The 22,928-nt window shown below is 33.6% G+C and overlaps 1 protein-coding gene and 1 long non-coding RNA gene across 2 annotated transcripts; one reads left to right on the top strand and one right to left on the bottom strand.

Annotated features, from left to right (window-relative positions):
- Positions 1 to 2,585: 2,585 nt before the first annotated feature.
- On the bottom strand, positions 2,586 to 11,658 carry LOC129876586 (uncharacterized). The gene is made up of 7 exons (XM_055952056.1): positions 11,421 to 11,658; positions 11,216 to 11,293; positions 10,132 to 10,238; positions 5,195 to 5,272; positions 4,170 to 4,271; positions 3,912 to 3,993; positions 2,586 to 3,012 (listed from the first exon to the last, which is right to left on the bottom strand). The coding sequence occupies exons 1-7, from the start codon at positions 11,551 to 11,553 to the stop codon at positions 2,894 to 2,896; spliced, it is 699 nt and encodes a 232-aa protein (XP_055808031.1). The 5' UTR covers positions 11,554 to 11,658; the 3' UTR covers positions 2,586 to 2,893.
- Positions 11,659 to 17,338: 5,680 nt separating this feature from the next.
- Positions 17,339 to 19,063, top strand: LOC129877386 (uncharacterized). Its single transcript, XR_008763533.1, has 2 exons — positions 17,339 to 17,618; positions 17,886 to 19,063. It is a non-coding gene; the product is annotated as an uncharacterized LOC129877386 (long non-coding RNA).
- The last annotated feature ends 3,865 nt before the right edge of the window (positions 19,064 to 22,928 follow it).

Below are 22,928 nucleotides of genomic sequence, written 5' to 3'. Positions count from 1 at the left end.
CTCTTTGTGATTTTGAAATGAAATCATATGGTGGCATTACTCATTAGTTCATAAATCTGTGATTTCTTAAACTTGTGTTGGTGATTTAATGATATTTATGATCATTGACTTCTTTAGAATCATCGTCATCTTCATCAAACTACACTAGTGGCTTACATAATTAACATTATTCTTCTAATTATTGATATTCTTCATAATACATTGAATCAAACTTGGAAAAAAAATGAACCAAAAAATCGAATTTTAAAAATAGAATTAAATTGAATCAAACTTGGCAAAAATCAAACTGAATCAAAGTAGTTTAGTTCGCTATTCAGTTCAAACTATTAAAAATCGAAAACTAAAGAATCAAATCAAAGTAAGAAAGAAAGAAATCAAAGAACCGAACGTCCACTCATACTTACCGCGATCGCTAAGATTTTCACCTAGACAGAATTAAATTGATATTTTAAAACATAATCTTCATAAAGTCGATTTTGGGAGAATGACAACTCATTTTTGAGCAATTCAAAAGGGGATTTTTAATTATTTGTTTTTCATTTGGATATATTTTTAAACTATTAATTAAATATTCCACGATATTTTATCGATGATTTCATCTTTAAAACCTTGTTTTAAGCTGGGGGGAAATGGTGATTTTCCTGCTAATTAAAGTTATGAAATCATAATTTGCTGATTTGGAGGTTGATTTGAACTTGATTTTTAATGAAATTTCGTATTTGAGCTTTTTAATGTATGGATAACGCGATTTCAAATAAAATTTTAATTTTCTCTTGTGGTCTCAAGATTGACATTTGGGTCGACTTTCAAGACCCAAAATAGGATTATAGAAATATGGGTACCTACGGATTTATTTGCTTATGTAGATTTTGTATTTGACCAGATTGGATTCTTTCGAAAGCTTTGAGGATGGAAAAAGCCGTAATTTGACTTGTTGGGCTTCGATAAAGGAAAATTGAGAGTTTGTTTTACTCTTTTTCATGGTGTTAGTATGTTAATTGAATGTGTGGGGGTCCTATATAAATGAAATGATGTGTGCAGGTACCGATTTCATGTTAGGGGTTTTTGTGATTATTTGACTTGATAGTATGACTTACATGACTTGTAATTTATTTTGATTCATGAACATGCTAATTGGTGATTTTACTCTCCTTTACACATTCAGAGTCATATTTTGATGATGTCATGGTAAAGTTGCTTCCCTAGTTGTATTTTGTGTTGATAATGGACTAGGAGATTAGAAAGGCTAAATAATAGTGGGATTGAGTTATTCTATTAATGTATTGCCTTAAAATGCGTAGTTGTTGTTTGGGATCTAGATTGCACGTATGTACATTATGCATTGCATTTCATTGGGATTGGAGTTGCACGTATTTACATTATATATGAATTGTATGAATATGTGAGTCTCAGAGTCTGACTCTAGTTGTAAAAATAGTGAAAATGCTTGTGTTGCTCATTGATTTATGCCTAGATGACTGATAATCATATATGAATTGTATGATTATGTGAGTCTGACTTATGTTTTCATTATTCTCATTGTATTGTATATCATTCTTAATTGAATTGACCGTAAGTGTTCAAGGTATACCAGACAAACCGAGGTCATTTTTGGATAGTATATGAATCTCGTGAGTCTCCTATAAATCCCAACTACCTACACCATGAGAGTGAATATATACAGGTTTTTGGCCATTGCATTACATTTCTATGCATCTCGGTTGTTTTCATGATATAAAAGGTGAATTAGTGATTTTGAAAGTCACTTTACTACTCTTATCTTGATTTGAATGTGATTTGAGATATCTGGACTTGATGTATTATTTGTTTGTTGATGACATTAGCTGCTAGTTCGGATTTGTGTTAGGTGAGGTTAGTAGTATTTGTGATGAGTATCAAAATAGAAAAGTTTAGGGCCGATCCTCGTTATCCCTTTGAATTTGGGTCCATCGATGATGTTGTTGAGTACACGTGGATTTGTACTCATTATTGTGTTTCCTCCACACCTTGTTATGTAGGTTCCGAGCCGAATACTTTAGACCGGTGATTGATAATTATTCAAAGCATTCCTTGAGATTCTAAGATAGCTATTTGGTTGATCTATAGTCTTCTCAGATGTCATCTACCTTTAGATTTCCTTGTTACTTCCTTTAATTTGGTTTTTGTTGAGTTTTGGAGTTGTGTCTTGATTCTTAAAAGCTTTTACTAGTGACATCAAATGATGTAATTAGTTCTTAACACGATGAGATTTGTGTAATCCCTCCAAAATTATATCCAAACACATTTTGAAACTTCACCCAAATCTAATTTTTCAAAAATATTTAAAAATCTATAGCTTAATCATTAAGTTGATTGCAAAAGAGAAAAGAAAAGAGAGAGCTTTGAATGAATGAAAAAAGTATATCAGCCGTGCGATGTGTGATTAGGCAAGTTATGAATTGAGAGTAGTCTCAAATCAAGTATTTAAATAGAGAAGAGTAAAATAACAGGCGCATTAATAGCCCAAAACAATTGAAAATATAGTCGATCTCTAGTTTGATCAAGAGATATGATGAGGACTTTCTCCAACTAATAGAAATCATCAATCATAAAGGTATCCAAATGTTATTAAGATCAGTGTATGGACTGTAGACTTTATGAAGGCAAAAGGCTTCACTACTCACAATGTTTTTAGAGTTATGTTTTGGAAGGTAAATTGACAGCAAAACAAGGATCATTTGTTTGATTACTTTTACTTCCCATTTGTACACCACTCCCTTGGCTACTCAAATCAGTAGAAAACAAAAGGTTTCCAATAGCATCTCAATGGGGTCCTCTAATGTTACTCCTGCAAATACTAAGTTCTAATACATACAAAAAGTTTCAGTTGTTACAAAATTGTATCTGAAGCAACCTATGCGCGGCTCATGTATTGTCCATTTCTAGTATCAACCATAATTTCCTCCCCTCTATTTATGAATAACGGAACATTAACAACTGCACCGGTGTCGAGGGTTGCTGGCTTTGATCCACCTGCCACATAATACAGATCAGATTGACAATCAAATAGATATTTGGCATCATAGTAGCCATAGGTTTGGCAGATCGAGTGTCAAGAATTTCAATGGTTGACACTGAGACGAACAAAAAGACATGGTTAATTTATAATGCTATAGCCCTATTAGAATCGAGTCATAGGCACATAGGAAAGAGTTTTCCATACACCTTGAATGCAAGTCAATATTCAATACTTACATATGACTATACTCCTTGCTAAGACATTTTCTATGTAACTGCAAAAATTCTCGATAAACTATAATGAAACAAGGAAGTGGGATGTCATCAATGGTTTCTACAAATGTCATCAATGATAGCAGGATGAAAATGGGGATTTCAGAGTAAGACTTAGCTCCCCCATCCCAACCCAACAGAAAGCAAAGGGGGAAAAGGAAAAAGACCAAGGTCACACTAATTTTCTCTTCTTGGAGGAATCAAGGTAGACAGTTGAGAATATATCCCGAAAGAAAAAAAATCAACCTTCACAAGATTATAGCGCATTATTGCTTTACTCCTCTGCTATAGTTTGAAGGCATGACCCTTCGGGGTGGCCCAGTGGTTTGGGCTTGGGACTTCCATGTTTGGAGGTCTCAAGTTCGAAACCCCTTGCCAACGAAGGCAAGGGGTTTCCTTTCTGGGTCGAGCTCGTTGCACCGGGCTTGCCTAGTGCGGGTTACCTCTCCTGTGTGATTTGCGAGCTATTATATTGGAGCAGGGGTTTTACTCTGTGCGCACCCAAAAGGGTAACGGCTGCGGGTTTCCCTTGTCATTAAAAAAAAGAATATAGTTCGAAGGCATGAAGCGTGTATGCCTCTGAAATCCCCTTCCAGGACTTCCAGTCCAATTGTTCAAGGTAGAAAACAATAAATGATTACCTTGGGCAGTGTCACCTTTGACGCCTGGATCAACGTCCACCACTGTCAACTTTACTGTTATAGGCAATTCAAAGTCGATCACCTACAGAAATATTAACATTAGTATACTGATTACGATTAAAAAAAATACTAAAAGATCTTGCTTCTACAAGACAAGCTATAGGATCAATGTGAGAGACTGAGATTCCCAATTGACACTTATAAAGTAGAAAATCAGAAGTGCAAACACTTAAAAATAAGTTCAGCATTGGAAAATACCTTCCCGTTCCAGAAAAGCAAACTGCAGTCCATGCCCTCTTTTAGAAACTTCGCTTTATCTCCAACATCTTTTTCATTTAGACGATATTCTTCATAACTAGTCTGCAATAGAAATTGCCCCAAAGTTACCATAGTATATACAGTGAATATATAAGGGGGAACAGAAAACCAAATTCTAATTCATCCTTCCTAAAAGTGGGTATGGATAAGGAGAATTGGAGGGAACTTGATCCACATTCCACACGAGTAATGTAACCAATTAAGACATTAGAGAGCCACATTAAACTTTTTCTTTTGTGTTTTTATAGGTATTTTGTCCATATGCACCAAAAGGTACAGATATTTAATGAAAAAGGACTTTCAGATCCCTTTAACCAAATATAGGGAGACCATGAAGTTCACAAAAATATTTACATCATTTTCCTGTTTCAGATTACATCAAACATACAAAAGAGTAAAACTTTAAATTCTGTGAAATGCACAACTATACTTCTATTCTCAAGTATTTGAATGAACCACTTTAACCTGTCACCTGTCAGAATAGCATAGCTAAATCAGGATAAGAAAGGGCAGAGCCCACAATTAAGGGACTTGTGAGGTGCAACTATCGATCAGATATTTAGAACTTCACCAAAACCAAATAAATCAGCCGAATCTTGATGCCCACACTTATATGTGCTAAAGCTCCTTGAATTTGGGTCTAGTTTTATGTGCCAAAAGGGTAAGATGAAAGACAAAATATCCATAATACTACACGGGCTAAATATTAATAAAGATAAAAGTAGCAGCATTTCAAATGCTAATAGTAGTAAAAAGAGAATTGCTGCTAGAGTTAGGCATAATCCCTCAATTAACCAAGTCCATCGACAAGAAGCAAGGTTTATGCTAGTTCATTTTCTTTTTCTTTTTGGAGGGAGGGAGGGAGAAAGATGGCGGAGTGTCACTTCAACAGATTGGGATTTGGGAGCTCTATAAAAATAACCTGCATAAGCATGCCCACTCTATTAAAAGTTACTGTACTTTACCAGATCCATGAAAACATACTGGGCACCATCCTTATAGGTGAATTGCTTTGTCTCCTTGTAGATATTTGCCTCTTCTATCTGCAGAGATATTTGAATGTCAACTGAAATTTAAAATCACATAAGCAGCGTCAATTTGGTTGAGAAAAAGAACTGACGTCAAAGTTGCAGGTCCATTATCAATGTATTAGATCTGACAGTCTTTCAGTAGATTGTAATGTATTTTATGTTCTAAAACAGGGAGGAAAGGAACTTCCACACTGCCTTCGACAGACTTTCTATTGCCTGGTGAAAGTCAAACAACAAGATTAGTGATGGCATTCCTATTAAAAAGGAGCTTACACCACAAAGTTACGAATTCCTGCCTTTATTTTCTGTAGTATGGTTGTATAATTTATGTACCATTTCGACAGTCAACTAAAAAGAGATAAAGAGTATTAGGTCGTATACACAATGTAATAACAATTATTTGAATTGTATAAATGAAGTTTGAGGTTGTACATCCTTGCTTTATACTCCCTCTATACCATATTACTCCCTCCGTTCCATTTTAGTTGTCATGGTTTTCTTTTTGAGAGTCAAACTATATGAACTTTGACTAACATTTTAAGATATATTTTTTAATCATATTGATATGAAAAAAATTGTAACTTATATTACTTTTCGTATAGTTTTTGAATATCTATTTTTTTACTTTATAATATTGAGTTAAAGTAATATAATTTAACTTTAAAAATTAGTAAAATTGACTTTCGAAAAGCACAACATGACAACTAAAATGGGACGGAGGGAGTAGTGAGTCTTTTTTCAATGTTTAAAATAAATGAATTGTTCAAAGTTCAAGAGAGTTGTTGGAAATTTCTTTCATTTTTGCCCCTCATTTACACTTTCTAGGTGATAACTTCAAGAGAGTTAATTACTCATATTTATGATTTTACTTTGAATTATTTATATTTTCAAAAATAGTTTGAGAATAACTAAAAGGGCAAAAGTGGAAGGTAGTGTTCAATTTATGTCCTAAACTTTTTTCCTTGATGGGTGTGCATTGCCTCACAAATTCACTTAATATGGAATAGAGAGTACTTCTTTCATTCTCAGTCCTAGATTTCGTAGTAATCCCCAAATTGAGAAAAGGTAAATGACACCTTTCGTTATAAGCTGATTTCCACCTTGTGGGGGCGGAAAGCAAACTAATAAACTCTCATGAATCATGATACATATCTTGCTTCAGTACCATTCTATAATTTTGCATAGTCCGACTGTAGTTCTCTTGTGATTCACTTCTTTCATTCTATATCATCCGATGCCCCTTGACAACTAAAGCAGGTATTCATTTAATTTCTTTAGTCAATTCATAATGTGCATTAGTATTTCTCCTCAGACTAACTAATCCATCTCCAAACATAATGAGCTACTTACTCGGACGAGAGACTACATGATGAGCATGATATTTACTCACCTTCCAGGAAAAAGTTATATGCTAATATGATGACTACAGCAGCTGCATTACTTTGTCAAAGTTCATCTAGTAACCAGTATCAGCCCCAGAAATCCATATTTTCTCCTTCTCAAAGAGCCCTATGATCACCAAATTCATCACAACATTTACAACCAAATTTGTCCCTGCTTGTGCTACCATCAGCATCATCATGAACACAAGCCAATGTCATTTGTTCACCACAAGCTCCAGAACATCTCAACAACTCGTCAACTGGTTGTTTCTCTTATATACACCAAAAATAAAAGCCTTAAAAGTAATATTCACAATCACAGTAATCTAAACACAGCATCTTTGCAGATTGGTCAGACACCAGTATAATCAGCCATGCCGTCAACATGAAACTTTCATCAATTAAAAATCCATCAACTGCCAGCCATTGTACATACAAAATCGTCTCAAACATTTTCTCTCTCTCAGGTACGATACCTAATCAAGAAATTTTGATTGTAGAAACAAAAACCATGACATGTGTAACACCCCTGAAGTCACTAGCCGAAACAAGCTAGAAATGATCTGGAAAATTGCACTAGAGGCCGACCATGGGACTCTTCACGGGCCGTATTGAGCTTCACGGCTTGTGAAGATGGTCCGTGAAGAAGGCCTAGCATCAGGGAAAAAGGGAAGGGAAGGACCACGGAGGGCTCTACGGCCCGTGGTGCTCACCACGAACCGTGAAGCCGTCTGTGATTCTCACCCTCAGGACCTTGGAGCATGCAAGGACCGCGAGAGGGATCCACGACCCGTAATGGTCTTCACAGGGTCCGTGAAGCCCAACCCCCCAGAGCCTTGGGATGGGTCAATCTCATGAGGTCTTTCACAGCCCGTAGTGACCACTACGGACCGTGGTGGTCCCCGTGAAGCCGACACCCCCAATATGAGTTTAAGTCCAGGACCACGACCACTCACCACGGACTGTGGTGAGTTATACGGACCGTGGTGGACGTCCATGAAAGTGCCCGACTCAGTTTTAATGAAGGATAGTTCGGTCTTTTTTCACCCTTCCCAAATCAAAACCCTGACGTTTTGGGACTATTTTGAGTCCTTTATCAGTACCCCGAACACCTAGACTCTCATTAACACTTAAATTGAGAGCAAGTATTGGAGAGGAGAAAGAGACTAGGGTTCAAGTGTTCACTTCCATCTTTCAAGTTTCCATTGTTCTTCGAGTTCCAGGTATGTAAGGCTTACCAGAACGTGGGACTATGTTCATCCACGTGCCCTACATCTTCTTTGAGTTGAATTGATCCTAGAGTGGAATTTGAATGTTCCTATGATTTGAGTTTTCTTGATATATTTATGCTCCTAATGAGTCTTTGCATATACAAATTTGATTATGTCTTGCTGATGTTGATGAGTTGAGTAATTGAGATACCCGTTCATGCCTTCATTCCCATGAACCCTAATTGAGTATTATTTTTAATGTTTTATAATCTGATTTTAGTCTTGAAGGTTTGATGGGTGAATGTTGAATGAGAATGAGTCGAACTTTGGTTGCAAATTAGAAGTCTTTACATTTATTATCGTTTGAACTTGAATATTTTGGAGTCTAAATGATTGTTGATTCAGAGTCTTGATGAGTCATGAATGAGACTTGGAAAGAAGCCTAAATGAAAGAATTGATGATTGAGATCGGATTGAGTTGATTAGAGTCCAATGTGACTAGATGAGGAGATTTGATTTGATTTGAGTCTTATGAGCATATTGAGTCTTGGGAGGAGTATCGAGCACCGAATTGAGTGAGAGTAGCTAACAACTCGAACTCAATAACTACGTAGCCAGCGTAAGAGAGGATTGAACCGTAAAATCGAATGTTTGCCTTTTGTCCCAAAAAAGGACTGATTTGATTAATTATGGATCCAAGATTGGTTGATTCGTCCCTTACCGTGGAAAAGTATTGGATGGATGTGACAACGACGTCGACTCGTTGTACATCACTGGCACATAGGTGGTGGTGGTTGGATAAGAAAAACTCCCAAAGGTCCAAAATAAATGGCTTGATTGTTGAGTTGAATATTACTGAGTTTATTTCTCTTTAAGAGCATTGTTTATTTTAAACTTGCATTCCTTATTAAGTTGAGTTGATTGTGGAGTTGAGTCCCTTGAGATGAGTTGATTGATGTTGAGTCTGTTGATTGCATTCCTTTCCTGCTATTTTACATACTCGTACATTCCATGTATTGACGCCATTTGGCTTGCATTGTTTTATGATACAGATAAAGGTGCTAGAGATCATCAACAGGTGTTCCGTTGAAGATCTATTTTCCTTTCCTGATAGTGGTGAAACCTCCTTGCTTTCAGGGGAATCATAGTATTTCGTTTTACTTTCGAGATTTTTCTTTTGGGTAGCCATGGACTTATTGACACCTTCCGGATAGTGATGGAGGCTTTATAGACAGATAGTGATAGTGTTGAGTTATTGTTTTGGTTTTCAAAACTATTCTTTGACATGGAGTTGAGTTGAGATTTGATTTAAATACGTTATTTTTTTTCTTGAGTTGTTGATTTAGTTAGCCCACTTGATTGTCCCCTTTTCTGTTGTTTTAAGTCTTCTACTGAATGAATGAATACGTGATTGGACCAAGTGGTTCGCTTGGGGACCAGCAGTGGTCTTCGAGTGTCGGCTACGCCTAGGGTACCCTCTCGAGGCGTGACAACATGTATTTTGACATCTAATCTATCAAGCAGACACCCTTAGGGAGATCGAGGGTCCAACTCTTCACCACCAAATTCCAAGGATACTCAACTAAATAAGACCATCAAAGAAAGCAAATCTGAATAATTTATCCACAGTGGCTGGAAAATCTTTCATCTTCATTTGGATTAAAAGTTACTTCTATAATTTCAGGCGCGACTACAATGATTATAAAGGGAAAATATAAAGTTTGACAGTTTTCTTAAGAAATGCTCAGAAGAGTTAATACAAACAGGTTGCTGAAGATAACTCGATGGAGCAATTTGTGGAGAAAAGTTAATATCTACCCATAAGAAGGCAGTTAATCTGTTGCATCGCTAAAGCTCAGAGAGGGGACTGCTACCCCTAACAAAAAGTTTCCCAAGGTTCATTTAACACTCAAAAGTAGACTCTTTATCACTTATAGAAGGTTTTCTGGACAATTCCCACTAGCATCAAAACACACAAAAGAAGACTCAAACTAAAGTGAATTTTGAAAGGCCGCCAACTATTTCATTTCTTGTATGAAAAATAACAAATGGTTGAAATATATTGCCCATTCGTAGTTCCTCAGTTTGTCCGAAGGTATTCTACAAAGTCAATTGGTTGATTCAAAAAGAATGGCTCGTGCTACATAACAAGTTCTTATTATAGATGACATGAATGTGGCATTGTGGTGTGACCTAGGCAATAAAATCCACTGAGAGCATATAAACATACAGACTAAAAGGAAAAGCATAGAAGAGCAGGTGGTTCCAAAGATATTACCTTACTTCCAGCTCGGAAAGTTTTCTCAACACTGTTCCCTGTTACATAGTTGCGCAATGTGGTCCTCACAAACGCAGCCCCTTTCCCAGGCTTTACATGAAGAAACTCTAAACACACCCAAATGATAAGTATTATCAAACATTAAAAAGAGTCAACCAAATTTTAGGTGTACTCAATATCAAACTATTCATATATATGTATTTGTAATCACAAAATCAGCTTTTTTTTTGAATTCTGCTTTATGAACTACAAGTAAAATAACAGTCAATTGTCCATGTATACAAAAGTTTTGAGTTTATCACAGTCCCAAAACATTGTCTGGGTAACCTATATAGACATCTGAACAGCAAAACAAGCTGTTTTATAGCAGCTAGCAAAATCTAGAGTCTGAGTGGACCAACAATGCTCTAAGCAAATTTTAGCATAATCCATTCATTCATTCATTGTAATCATGAAACCAAACTTCACTCGGAATCCTCTAGTCTTGCTCTAGGTTGTGTATTTTTAGTAGTAATCATCCTTTTATTCGGGGTCAGTAGGATAAAATATGGTTGTCAATCACACATTGCTATTAAATTTCAAACATACCAAAAAAATATTAACTTCCATAATTGTAAAATGTATTGCAAATTTTACTTCTTTGAGACTAATTACTTGTCTGTCTAAACTCCAAAGCAAGAATTTTTCACATACTACATAGATTAATAGAGCTTATTCACAACCCTTTTCCCTTACTTGTGAAAAAACTAATAGATGCTTAGCATAATCAAGCAATAAAAATCTAAAATCAAATTAGCAACAATGCACTATAAAGTAGTGGCAGAGGCAGAATTTTCACTAATGAATTCAAAATATGAACAAGTAAACACACGAAAAAGCCAAAGGGGTTCAACAACTACAAGATATACATAAAAATAATTTTAACGTGTAATTTTCGGCAGGGTACGGATGAAACACTTGGCTCTACCTGGATCAGCCCTTACTATGAGGATTACATAATATTCAGGCAGAATTTTTTTTATAACTATCATGTTGGATTATAAATAAAGATAGTAATATGAAATAGTGGGTGTTCATTAATCACCTATAACCTTGCAAGGAGCTCCATCCACTTCAATGTTGCTGCCCACTTTAATATCATTGCTCGAAAACGCAAATATCTCTGAAAAAAAATGAGCAAAAAAAGAAAAATTAAGAATACCCACAAAAAGTTTTAAGTAGAAGAAAACAAGAACATTGTCATAGTCACTAAATACTAAAGAATTAGGGGGAAACTAAGAGTTACTTACTTGGGAAGCGGTGGGAATTTCTGCAGAAAATGGAGGTAGAAACAAGGAATGGGTTTGAGGAAAGAGAGGAAGAAGAGGAGAGTGAACAAGAATTGGGAAACAGAGATAGCTTGAGATTGGTGAGTCCCGCCATTGTTGCTCCTCAAGAGATCTTCAAAGGGACTGGAAATGGACTATATCATCCCTGTCTATAGATAAGGAAGTAAATTATCTATTACTACTTCTTGTGGATTGACTCAATTGGAAAAATATGTAGTTTAAAAAACATTCTATAAGTTTCAAAAAAAAAAAATCTTTAAAAAAAAGGTCTTAATAGATATTTATGTCAAGTTTAAAATATTACATGAGCCTTTTATTTTTTTTTATTGAGCGGTTTTCTGATAAATGAGTCCAAAGTTGAATGATTTTTTGAGTTAAAAATTAAAGTTGATGGACTTTCTGAGAAAATAGTTTGGACTATTTTAAATATTATCTCTTTTATTTCAATAGCTCAAATAGTAATTGTTAAGTGTTATGAATAATATACTAATGCTACTAATTAATTAGATAGAAAGATACTGAAAGTGAAGAAGAAATGAGGAGAGAAATAAAGTTTTTGTAAAATGATACGTTTTAACATTGCAAATGGCTTATTTATAGCCATAAGTAAGAAATATAATAATAGAATGTGGGCCCCACGTAATTTAATATTGTTGCTAGTGGAGAGCCAACTACTTGGCTGCTAATACTCCCCCTTGGATGTCCACGTGTTGTGTCTTAAAAAAAATTACTAGGAAAAATCCACTGGAAAAAAAAATACACATATCTGGTAATACGCCTTGATTGCTGCCTCATTAAAAACCTTACCAGGAAAACCCAGTGGGACAAAACCTTGGTTAAGGAAAAAAGAGTGCAGCGCGTATTTACTCCCCCTGATGAAAGCTTCATTTGATATTTTGGAGACGGCGCATTCCAACCTTATGCCTTAGCTTCTCAAAAGTTGATGTTGGTAATGCCTTTGTGAATAAATCTGCAAGATTATCACTTGAACGAACTTGTTGTACATCAATTTCACCATTCTTCTGAAGATCATGTGTGAAGAATAATTTTGGTGAAATGTGTTTCATTCTGTCTCCTTTTATGAAGCCACCTTTCAATTGAGTTATGCACGCAGCATTGTCTTCGAATATAATTGTGGGTATTTTAACATTATTTTCTAGGCCACATCTTTCTTTGATGAACTGTATCATCGATCTCAACCACACACATTCTCTACTTGCTTCATGAATTGCTATTATTTCAGCATGATTTGAAGAAGTAGCAGCAATGGACTGTTTTGTAGATCGCCATGATATAGCAGTCCCTCCGTGTGTAAACAGATAACCTGTCTGAGATCGAGCTTTATGTGGGTCTGATAAATAACCTGCATCTGCATAACCAATAAGGTCTGCGCAACCTTTGTTAGTATAAAACAAACCCATATCAATAGTACCCTTCAGGTATCGCAAAATATGTTTGATACCGTTCCAATGCCTTCGCGTTGGGGATGAACTATACCTTGCTAGCAAATTTACAGAAAATGTTATATCAGGCCTAGTTGTGTTAGCAAGGTACATAAGTGCACCAATAGCACTGAGATATGGTACTTCAGGACCAAGAATTTCTTCATCCTCTTCTGGAGGTCGAAACTGATCCTTTTCCACTTCAAGTGATCGAACAACCATTGGAGTACTTAATGGATGTGCTTTGTCCATGTAAAATCTTTTTAAGATTTTCTCAGTGTAGGCAGATTGATGGACAAAAACTCCATCTGCTAAATGTTCAATTTGCAGACCTAGACAAAATTTTGTCTTTCCAAGGTCTTTCATTTCAAATTCTTTCTTTAGATATTCAATTGCCTTTTGGACCTCTTTAGGGGTTCTAATGAGATTTATGTCATCAACATAAACAGCGAGTATAACAAACTCTGATTCCGTTTTCTTAATAAAAACACATGGACAAATAACATCATTAATATAGCCTTCATTTATTAAGTACTCACTTAGGCGATTATACCACATGCGCCCTGATTGTTTCAGACCATATAATGATCTTTGTAATTTTATTGAGTATACTTCTCGAGATTTTTTACATGCTTCAGGTAATTTTAATCCTTCTGGGATTTTCATGTAAATTTTATTATCAAGTGAACCATAAAGGTAAGCTGTAACCACATCCATTAGGTGTATTTCAAGATTTTTATGTACAGCTAAACTGATGAGATATCGAAATGTTATTCCATCCATAACCGGTGAATATGTTTCTTCATAGTTGACTCCGGGTCTTTGAGAGAATCCTTGTGCAACAAGGCGTGCCTTATATCTTACAATTTCATTTCTCTCATTTCGTTTTCTAACAAAAACCCATTTATAACCAACTGGTTTTACACCTTCAGGGGTTTGGACTACAGGTCCAAAAACCTCACGTTTAGCAAGTGAGTCTAATTCTGATTGAATTGCCTTTTGCCATTCTGGCCAATCACATCTACGTCGACAATCTTCGATGGATTTAGGTTCAAGACTTTCACTATCTTGCATGAGGTTAATTGCAACATTATATGCAAAAACATTATCCACCATAATTTTTGATCGATCTAAATTTATCTCATCACCGGTAGAACTTATTGAATGTTCTTCATTCACTTGAGTCTCGGGTTCACTGATTTCTTCAGGAATATCAGGATTACTCAAACCTTGACCTTCTTCAGGAAATTCGTGTGTAGTATCATCTTTATTATTTCTTATGCTTCTTTTTCTAGGATTTTTATCCTTTGAACCCAACGGTCTACCACGCTTCTGGCGTGTTTGGGATTCAGAAGCTATAATACTTGTAGATGGTCCTTTTGGGACATCAATCCGGATAGGTACATTCACTGCAGGGATATGTGACTTAGTTATCCGTTTCAAATCAGTAAATGCATCTGGCATTTGATTTGCTATTTTCTGCAAGTGGATAATCTTCTGGATTTCCTGTTCACATGTGCGGGTACGTGGATCAAAATGTGATAGTGATGAAACTTTCCACGCAATTTCTTTTTCTTTTTCGGGTTCCTTTTTCTCTCCCCCTAATGGCGGGAAAATTGTTTCATCAAACCGACAATCTGCAAATCGAGCAGTGAATAAATCTCCAGTCAACGGTTCAAGGTATCGAATTATGGAGGGTGAGTCAAACCCAACATATATGCCCAACCTTCGTTGAGGGCCCATTTTTGTACGTTGTGGTGGTGCTACAGGCACATATACCGCACAACCAAAAATTCTTAAATGGGCTATATTTGGTTCATGACCAAATACTAATTGCGATGGAGAGTATTTATTATAATGTGTCGGTCTGAGACGGACAAGTGCTGCTGCATGTAAGATAGCATGACCCCAAACAGTAATTGACAATTTTATTTTCATTAGTAGAGGTCTTGCTATCAATTGTAGGCGCTTAATAAATGACTCTGCAATGCCATTTTGAGTATGAACATGAGCAACAGGATGTTCAATTTTTATCCCAATTGATAAGCAATAATCATTAAATGCTTGGGATGTAAATTCTCCAGCATTATCAAGGCGAATGGCCTTAATTGGATAATCTGGGAATTGCGCTCTCAATCTGATTATTTATGCTAACAACTTCGCAAACGCCAAGTTGCGAGATGATAACAGGCACACATGAGACCATCTAGATGATGCATCTATTAGGACCATAAAATATCTAAACAATCCACTAGGTGGATGAATAGGTCCACATATATCTCCATGTATACGCTCTAAAAAACCAGGAGATTCGATGCCAACCTTCAAGGTCGATGGTCTGGCAATTAATTTGCCTTGATAACAAGCAGCACATGAAAATTCATCATTTGTAAGAATCTTCTGGTTCTTTAACGGATGTCCAGTTGAATTTTCAAGAATTCGTCTCATCATTATTGATTCAGGATGACCTATTCGATCATGTCATAGCACAAATGTATTTGGATCAGTAAACTTCTGGTTTACGATCATATGCGCTTCAATTGCACTAATTTTTGCATAATATAAGCCAGATGACAAAGTTGGTAATTTTTCCAAAATATATTTCTGGCCTGAGACACTCTTGGTTATACCAAGATATTCAATATTTATTTCATTTAGTGTCTCAACATGATATCCATTGCTGCAGATATCTTTAAAACTTAACAAGTTTTTTGAGGATTTAGAAGAAAATAGTGCATCTTCTATAACAATTTTTGTTCCCTTAGGCAGAATTATAGTAGCTCTTCCGGAGCCTTCTATCATTTTTGAATTATCAGAAATTGTAGTAACATTAGCTTTTCTTCTAAGTAAATTGGAAAAATATTTCTCGTCTTTAAATATAGCATGGGTTATTCCACTATCAATTACACAAATATCCTCGTGATTTATCATTGATCCAAACAAGATTTGAGGCATTTCCATATTTTTTTCACAAAGAAAGAAAGTAAATATTATAATTAATACATAATTTATTATACAAAATTTTATTTTATTACATGGATCTAGAAAAATACAAACATAATATTTAATACATACAACAACAAAGAGAATTGTTTAAATATTATCGGGCTTATCAATATTCATATTTACTTCTGAAAAATTAAAGAAATCAGCTACATCCAGATGCATGGGCTCAATATTGTCCTCAGAGATAAAATTTGTCTCTGGATTATTTTCTGCCCTCTTTAACGATGCCTGATATAGCTGAACCAAGCGTTTTGATGACCGGCAAATCCGCGACCAGTGCCCCACACCTCCACATCTATGACATATTGTTTCTGAATTATTCTTCGGTAAAGCTTCTGGCTTTTTACCCTGCCTTTTATATTGCTGGTTATTTCTCGGTGCCAGCCGAGCATCATGATTAAAATTTTTTCTTTGACTACGACCACGACCACGACCACGACTGGGGCCATGGCCTCTTTCTCGTTGGTTAGAATTTGCCTGATTCACTTCAGGGAGTGGCAAAGAACCAACTGGCCGACTATCATGATTTTTCATGAATAGTTCATTATGTCTTTCAGCAATAAGAACGTGAGAAAGTAATTCAAAATATTTTTTAAAGCCTTTTTCGCGATATTGCTGCTGCAGGAGCATATTCGCGGGTGGAAATGTGGAGTACGTTTTTTCAAGTTTATCTTGTTCCGTGATTTCATCTCCGCATAAAGTTAACTGAGCTATAATTCTAAATAAAGAAGAATTATATTCAGTTATATTTTTAAAGTCCATCAGTCTCAGATTTAACCAGTCATAACATGCTTGTGGAAGCATGACCAACTTCAGGTGGTCATACCTTTCTTTTAAATTTTTCCACAATTTCAAGGGATCTTTTAATGTAAGATATTGTAATTTAAGACCCTCGTCAAGATGGTGGCGGAGGAAAATCATAGCTTTTGCACGGTCTTGACTAGATGCCGTGTTATCATCTTTGATGGTTTCTGCCAGACCCATCGATTCAAGATGAATTTCGACATCTAGTGCCCATGAGGAGTAATCTTTTCCAGAGATATCCAAAGCAACAAATTCAATTTTTGAAATATTTGCCATTTTATAGAAATAAAATTAAATAAAATTCTTACTACTTTTGTTACCTTGAAAATTAGCCGGAGCCTCGTGCTGATAACGTGTTATGAATAATATACTAATGCTACTAATTAATTAGATAGAAAGATACTGAAAGTGAAGAAGAAATGAGGAGAGAAATAAAGTTTTTGTAAAATGATACGTTTTAACATTTCAAATAGCTTATTTATAGCCATAAGTAAGAAATATAATAATAGAATGTGGGCCCCACGTAATTTAATATTGTTGCTAGTGGAGAGCCAACTACTTGGCTGCTAACATTAAGAGCTTTTTCCCTACATTATTGTTCTAAAATTATTACAGTTATCAACCAATCATAGATCAATATATGTTTATTGTGTAATATGATATAGTAGATGGTGATTACATGAGTGAATAGAAAGAAATTCTAAAAAATTGAAGTTGGAAGTCTTTGAATAAGGTGATAGCGTCCCTTGAATGATACATATAATGATTTGATTGGAAGTGTAATAAAAAGTGGGGACTTAACCCAACGACTTGTGCATTAGCAACACCACAACTGCTAGTCGATGAAGATGAAGATTGTGATGATGGTAATGAACAACGTATTGGATCATTGATAATATAATTGAAGGTAAAATTAATTCTTTTCTCACAATAACGAAGTAAACTTGACACTTTTTTCAGAGATAAAATTGTCCAAATAAGTTACAAGATCAATTAGGAGTGTCAATGATTTCTAAAAAATTGATTGTACCGATTGATATGAACCATACCGAAATGAATCAATTTCAAAGTTCTTCTTTAAGGTAAGTCTTTCTCCAAGGATTTCAAGCTTTTCAACTCAAATTCCTTCATATAATCATGAATCATTCATAGAAATCTTAATCATTGGCCTTAGGGTTTTAAGAAACTAATTCAAGAATCTCAAGAAAGGATTTCTTGATCGTTCTTCTTCAAGTTAGGATTCTTCGTCAAGATTTATGGAGCATTTAAGGTATGTGAAGCTAATCCTTCAGTGTGGGAACCCCGTTCTCCCCACAAGCAAGCCATTATGTTTGTTTAAGGTCATGAATCATGTTAGGATTTTATGAGTTGAAATTTTTGAGATTAATTCTTGATCTCTTGATGATATTCTTCGAACGTCCTATGATTTTTAGTAAGAATTTCATGAGTCTGGTGTCTTTTTCTTGAATTGATTTCTAATACATGTCAATGATTTTTCAAGCAAAGTTTACTAGTTTTCTTAAAGTTATTGAGAAATCTATTTCATGATTCACTAGAATATTCATGATTGTTATAAGTTTCAAGATTTTCAAGAAAGTATTATTATCTTTGATTTCAAGTGCATTATTTCATGAAAGAATTCAAGATATTATGTTTTGCCTCAAGTACATATTTTCAGAAAGAAAGCATAATTAGATTTTCAAAAAGTTGACCTTTTGGTCTCGGATTAGATAAGAACATACAAAAAAAAGGCTAATTTCATTATATTCAGGGCTAAGAGCCACATATATCAATAGTTTTATAACTAATCTATTAAGTATATGATTCATGATTAGTATGACAATCGGATATGTCATCAATGCTTAAGCAATGTGACATCTAGATATGCCATCAATGTTTATGCATTATGACTTTTCAATTTGTCATCAATGATCATATCTCAGCATGTTTCAGATAGTTATGAGCTTAGTCTCACATACAGTACAAATTTACAGATTTGAGCAAAGACTCATAGTATATTTTCAGTTATAATTTTCATGATATATATTATGAGCATATATAGACTATTTTGGGAGGATTCTTTAGCATCGAGAGGACGCGGGCTTAGATAACTCAAGTCCCAGAACTATGTTGCCACTGTGGAATAAGGGTTTTTCACCAGTTGATGTTGACACCTTTAGCCCTTTGAGGCTCAGTTAATGAATCCACATTAGATAAATAGGTTCTATACCCTGATAAAGATATAGGGCAATCCTCCCAACTAGGTTAGCTGTTGGACTCCATGTTGCTCACATGGTTTATGTCGGTTGTAAGAAAATTCCCAAGAAAATTAAAACTATATTATTTTTAGTATTTTCTATTGATGTATATTTTCGATCATAAAATTTTATTGTGAAAGTACACATGCATGCACTACTATTAAGTTGACTTTATTTCAGTCTACTTCAAAGTTCTTTATTTAGTGTAGTATGCTCAGTTTTAGGTAGTTGTTTCATTAAGCTATTTTACATATAGTATATTTCATGTACTGATATTATCCGACGCTGCATCATTTTATAATGCAGATTCATATACTCACAATAACAGACACATCATAGGATCATTTTCATTCAAATTATTTAACTAAGATTATGTTTTAAAAAAGATCATTTTTGGACCTAAAGGTGGATGACAAGGACATTAATTTTCAAAAATTTATATGAAATTAAAATTCTGTTAAATAAATTTTGACTTATAATTAATTTTAAATAATTAAATTATAACCAATAGATGGCCACCACGTATTAAAAAAAATTATTCAAATTATTTAATTAAAATTATGTTAAAGAAAATATCATTTTTGGATCTAAAGGTGGATGGCAGGACATTAATTTTTAAAATTTTATATGAAATTAAATAATTTAAATAATTTTTTTAAACATGTGGCGGCCATCTGTTGGTTACAATTTAATTATTTAAAATTAATTATACATCAAAATTCATTTAACAGAATTGTAATTAAATAATTTGAATATTTTTTTTAAACACGTGGCGACCATCTATTGGTTACAATTTAATTATTTAAAATTAATTATAAATCAAAATTTATTTAATAGAATTTTAATTACGGAAAAGGGCCTAAAATGTCATCGAACTATTGAAAATGGTACAAAAATATCCCTCATGCCCTTTTCTGTTAAAGAAAAGGTCATTTTTGGACCTAAAGATGAATGTCAATGGCATTTTAGGTCCAATAAATGAATGAGGGGCATTTTAATAACATTTTCAATAGCTCAAGGACATTTTAGGCTCTTTTCCGCAAAATCAATTATAATTTTCAATTTAATCTAATAAAAAATTTATACACCTCTTCATAATAAGACTAGTGCATCATGTGACTATGGTAAAAATAATAAGTATATTGCTTTTGTTAATTGACATATAGGATGTTATAAAGTGAAAATATTTTATTTCATGTTGTTGTAACTTTTAAATACTAATTTTATCAAATTTGATCCATTGCAATAGTCGTTAATAACATTTTAAAAAAATTGAAAATTAAACCGTACACCAAAAATGAAATGCTTGAGACAATTTTAAAAGTTTAATTTTAATTATACATATCACAAAGTGATCAAAAATGGATATGATACATTTTTTTTAAAAATAATCGATTGAATCGAATTAACTATTGACACAACCAAGTCAACATGCCGCAAAAATAAATCATTTCGAGCGAATTATATATCAAAAAACTCGAAACATCGAGATGATTTCATATCTAGCATTTGGGACTGTTTAAAAGAGATTTTGTATTGATCGGGATTGAATAGAAAGAAGTAAAATTCCTTGTAATAAAATTATTTTTGCTTCCGAAGTCACCTCTAATCAATCTTCCATTTAATTATTTCTCATCCTTTTCCTTCTTCTTTAACTAGCCTGATAAATATTCAGAAAAAATTATTTCGATAAATAATCATTGTATACTTCATGTATAGTTAAGTTATATTTAGTGTTTTTGAATGTATCATCATGTATATTTAGTGTATACTTTCGATGATTTCTGACTATTTTTTTATGTAAATAAAAACATAATTATATTTATTATAATTTGTAAACTAATCATTTTATTGTGGGCAAAGGGCATGATTTACCCCTAAACTTTATGATTTGGAGCTGATATACCGTCCATTTAAAAACTAGCCCATATATATCCCTGCCGTTATTGAAATGACACATATGTACCCCCTACCGTTACAAATTAAAAATAGCTCACATATATCCCTTTCATCTTAAGAAAATGAAAAAATTAATTTTTTGATTTTTAGTTTTTAAAAAATTCATGTATGGGTATATATCTTTTTTGAGAAAGTAAAAAAAATAAAAAATTAAAATTTATATATCCATACATGTAAAAAAAAATAATTTAGCAAAGTTTAGGGGTATATATAATTTTTTTTCACACATATTTTTTTTGACTTCTTTAATCATTATTATTTGAGTTTCTAATTCTTATTTTATTTTTATTTTTTCATTATTTGGTGTAGATATAAGAGAAATAAAAAAAGTGTGAATGGAAAAAAGAGAAAACAATAAGAAAAAAAATTTAAAACTATTTTGCAGCTATATTATAATTTAAAACTGGTTATTATCTATTATTTTATGTACTTTGATTACTCTATTTTATCTGTGTCTCTTTCGTTATTTGCTTTCCCATATCGTTTTGAACTTCTTAGCCGTATCTGACATCCTTTTATGCTTTCATTGAGCCGAGAGTCTCTCGAAAACAGCTGTCTTACCTTAGTAGGATTAAGGCCTGTGTACACTTTTCCTCTCCAGACCCCACATTGTGAGATTTCACTGGGTTGTTGTTGTTGTTGTTGTTGTTGTTGTATTGTAATTTAAAACTATTTTTTTGATGCTATATTATAATTTAGTTTTTGTATCTATAAAAAAATGGGGCATGTATAATAAATTTTACAATAAAAGTAGTGAGAAAAATAAATTTGACCATCTAAATAATAAATTCAAATTAGCCGTTGAATCAAAAAAATAAATTATGTGTGAGAAAGATCAAATATACCCTTATATGTATTATTTTTTTTAGTAAAAAACTTTAAAAAATATTTTTAAAAATATTTTTTTCACTTCCGTTAGAAGAAGAGGGTATATATATGGGTATATATATTTTTACAAAAATAATTCATTTGTGAAAAAGATTATATATAGGTTAGTAAAAAGAATGTATTTCTAATTTAGTAAAAAATAATTTTTAACGGTGGGAATATATATGTGCCATTTCAATAATGACAGGAGTATCTATGAACTAGTTTTTAAACGGATGGTATATCAGCTCCATATCATAAAGTTCAAAAACAAATCATTTTTTTTACCCTTTTATTATATATATTTAAAATTATTCCAAAAAGTAATGTCATTCACCCACGTCTCCCAACCTACCCCTGATTTTGTAGTTAAATAATTTTAGTTAAAGATTTGAGAAGCATGACGTCATTATAGTATTTGCACGCGTAGAAGAAGTAATCAATTAGTGGATTGAATAAACTAAGTTTTGATTTACTTACTTATCCGTTTAATTACGCAATGATGATTGACATACATCTAATCTCACTTCCAATCTTATCGTACACACAAAGCCAAAAGAACCCCAGTTAAAAAGGCAAGTGGATTTTTTTATTTTTTTTTTAATTTAGACCATTTTTTTTGTTTGTTTTTCATACCACACTTTTTTCATTATAAAAAAAAGAAGAGGTTTAAGACCCTTTTGTAAATCTTTTAAATACAATAAATATATTTTCTTATAGTAATAGCAACAAGACAATACCTCAACAAAATCATATGATCGTTAAAGTATAAAACAACAAATAACAACAACAATAACCCAGTGATATCCACATCGTGGGATCTGGGGAGGGTAAAGTGTACGCAGACCTGACTCCTACCAATGTAGGACGACTGTTTCCGAAAGACCCTCGGCTCAATAGAAGCATAGGAAAAAAGGTCAGACAAGAATATTAAAAGTAGGAAAGTAGATAACGGAAGAGTTCCAAACAATAGTATAATCAAAGCACCAAAAAAATAGTAGATATCGTTAAATAATAACATAAATACCATAAATAACATAAGATAACATAACATACATAAAATAAATCAGAGTACAAGAAATCATAGTGCGTTAATACGCCTATGGATAAGGGGGAATAATGCCACTATGTAC

Source organism: Solanum dulcamara, chromosome 12, assembly GCF_947179165.1.
Source record: "Solanum dulcamara chromosome 12, daSolDulc1.2, whole genome shotgun sequence".
NCBI classification, from domain to species: domain Eukaryota; kingdom Viridiplantae; phylum Streptophyta; class Magnoliopsida; order Solanales; family Solanaceae; genus Solanum; species Solanum dulcamara.
This window is presented reverse-complemented; position numbering and strand designations above follow the sequence as displayed.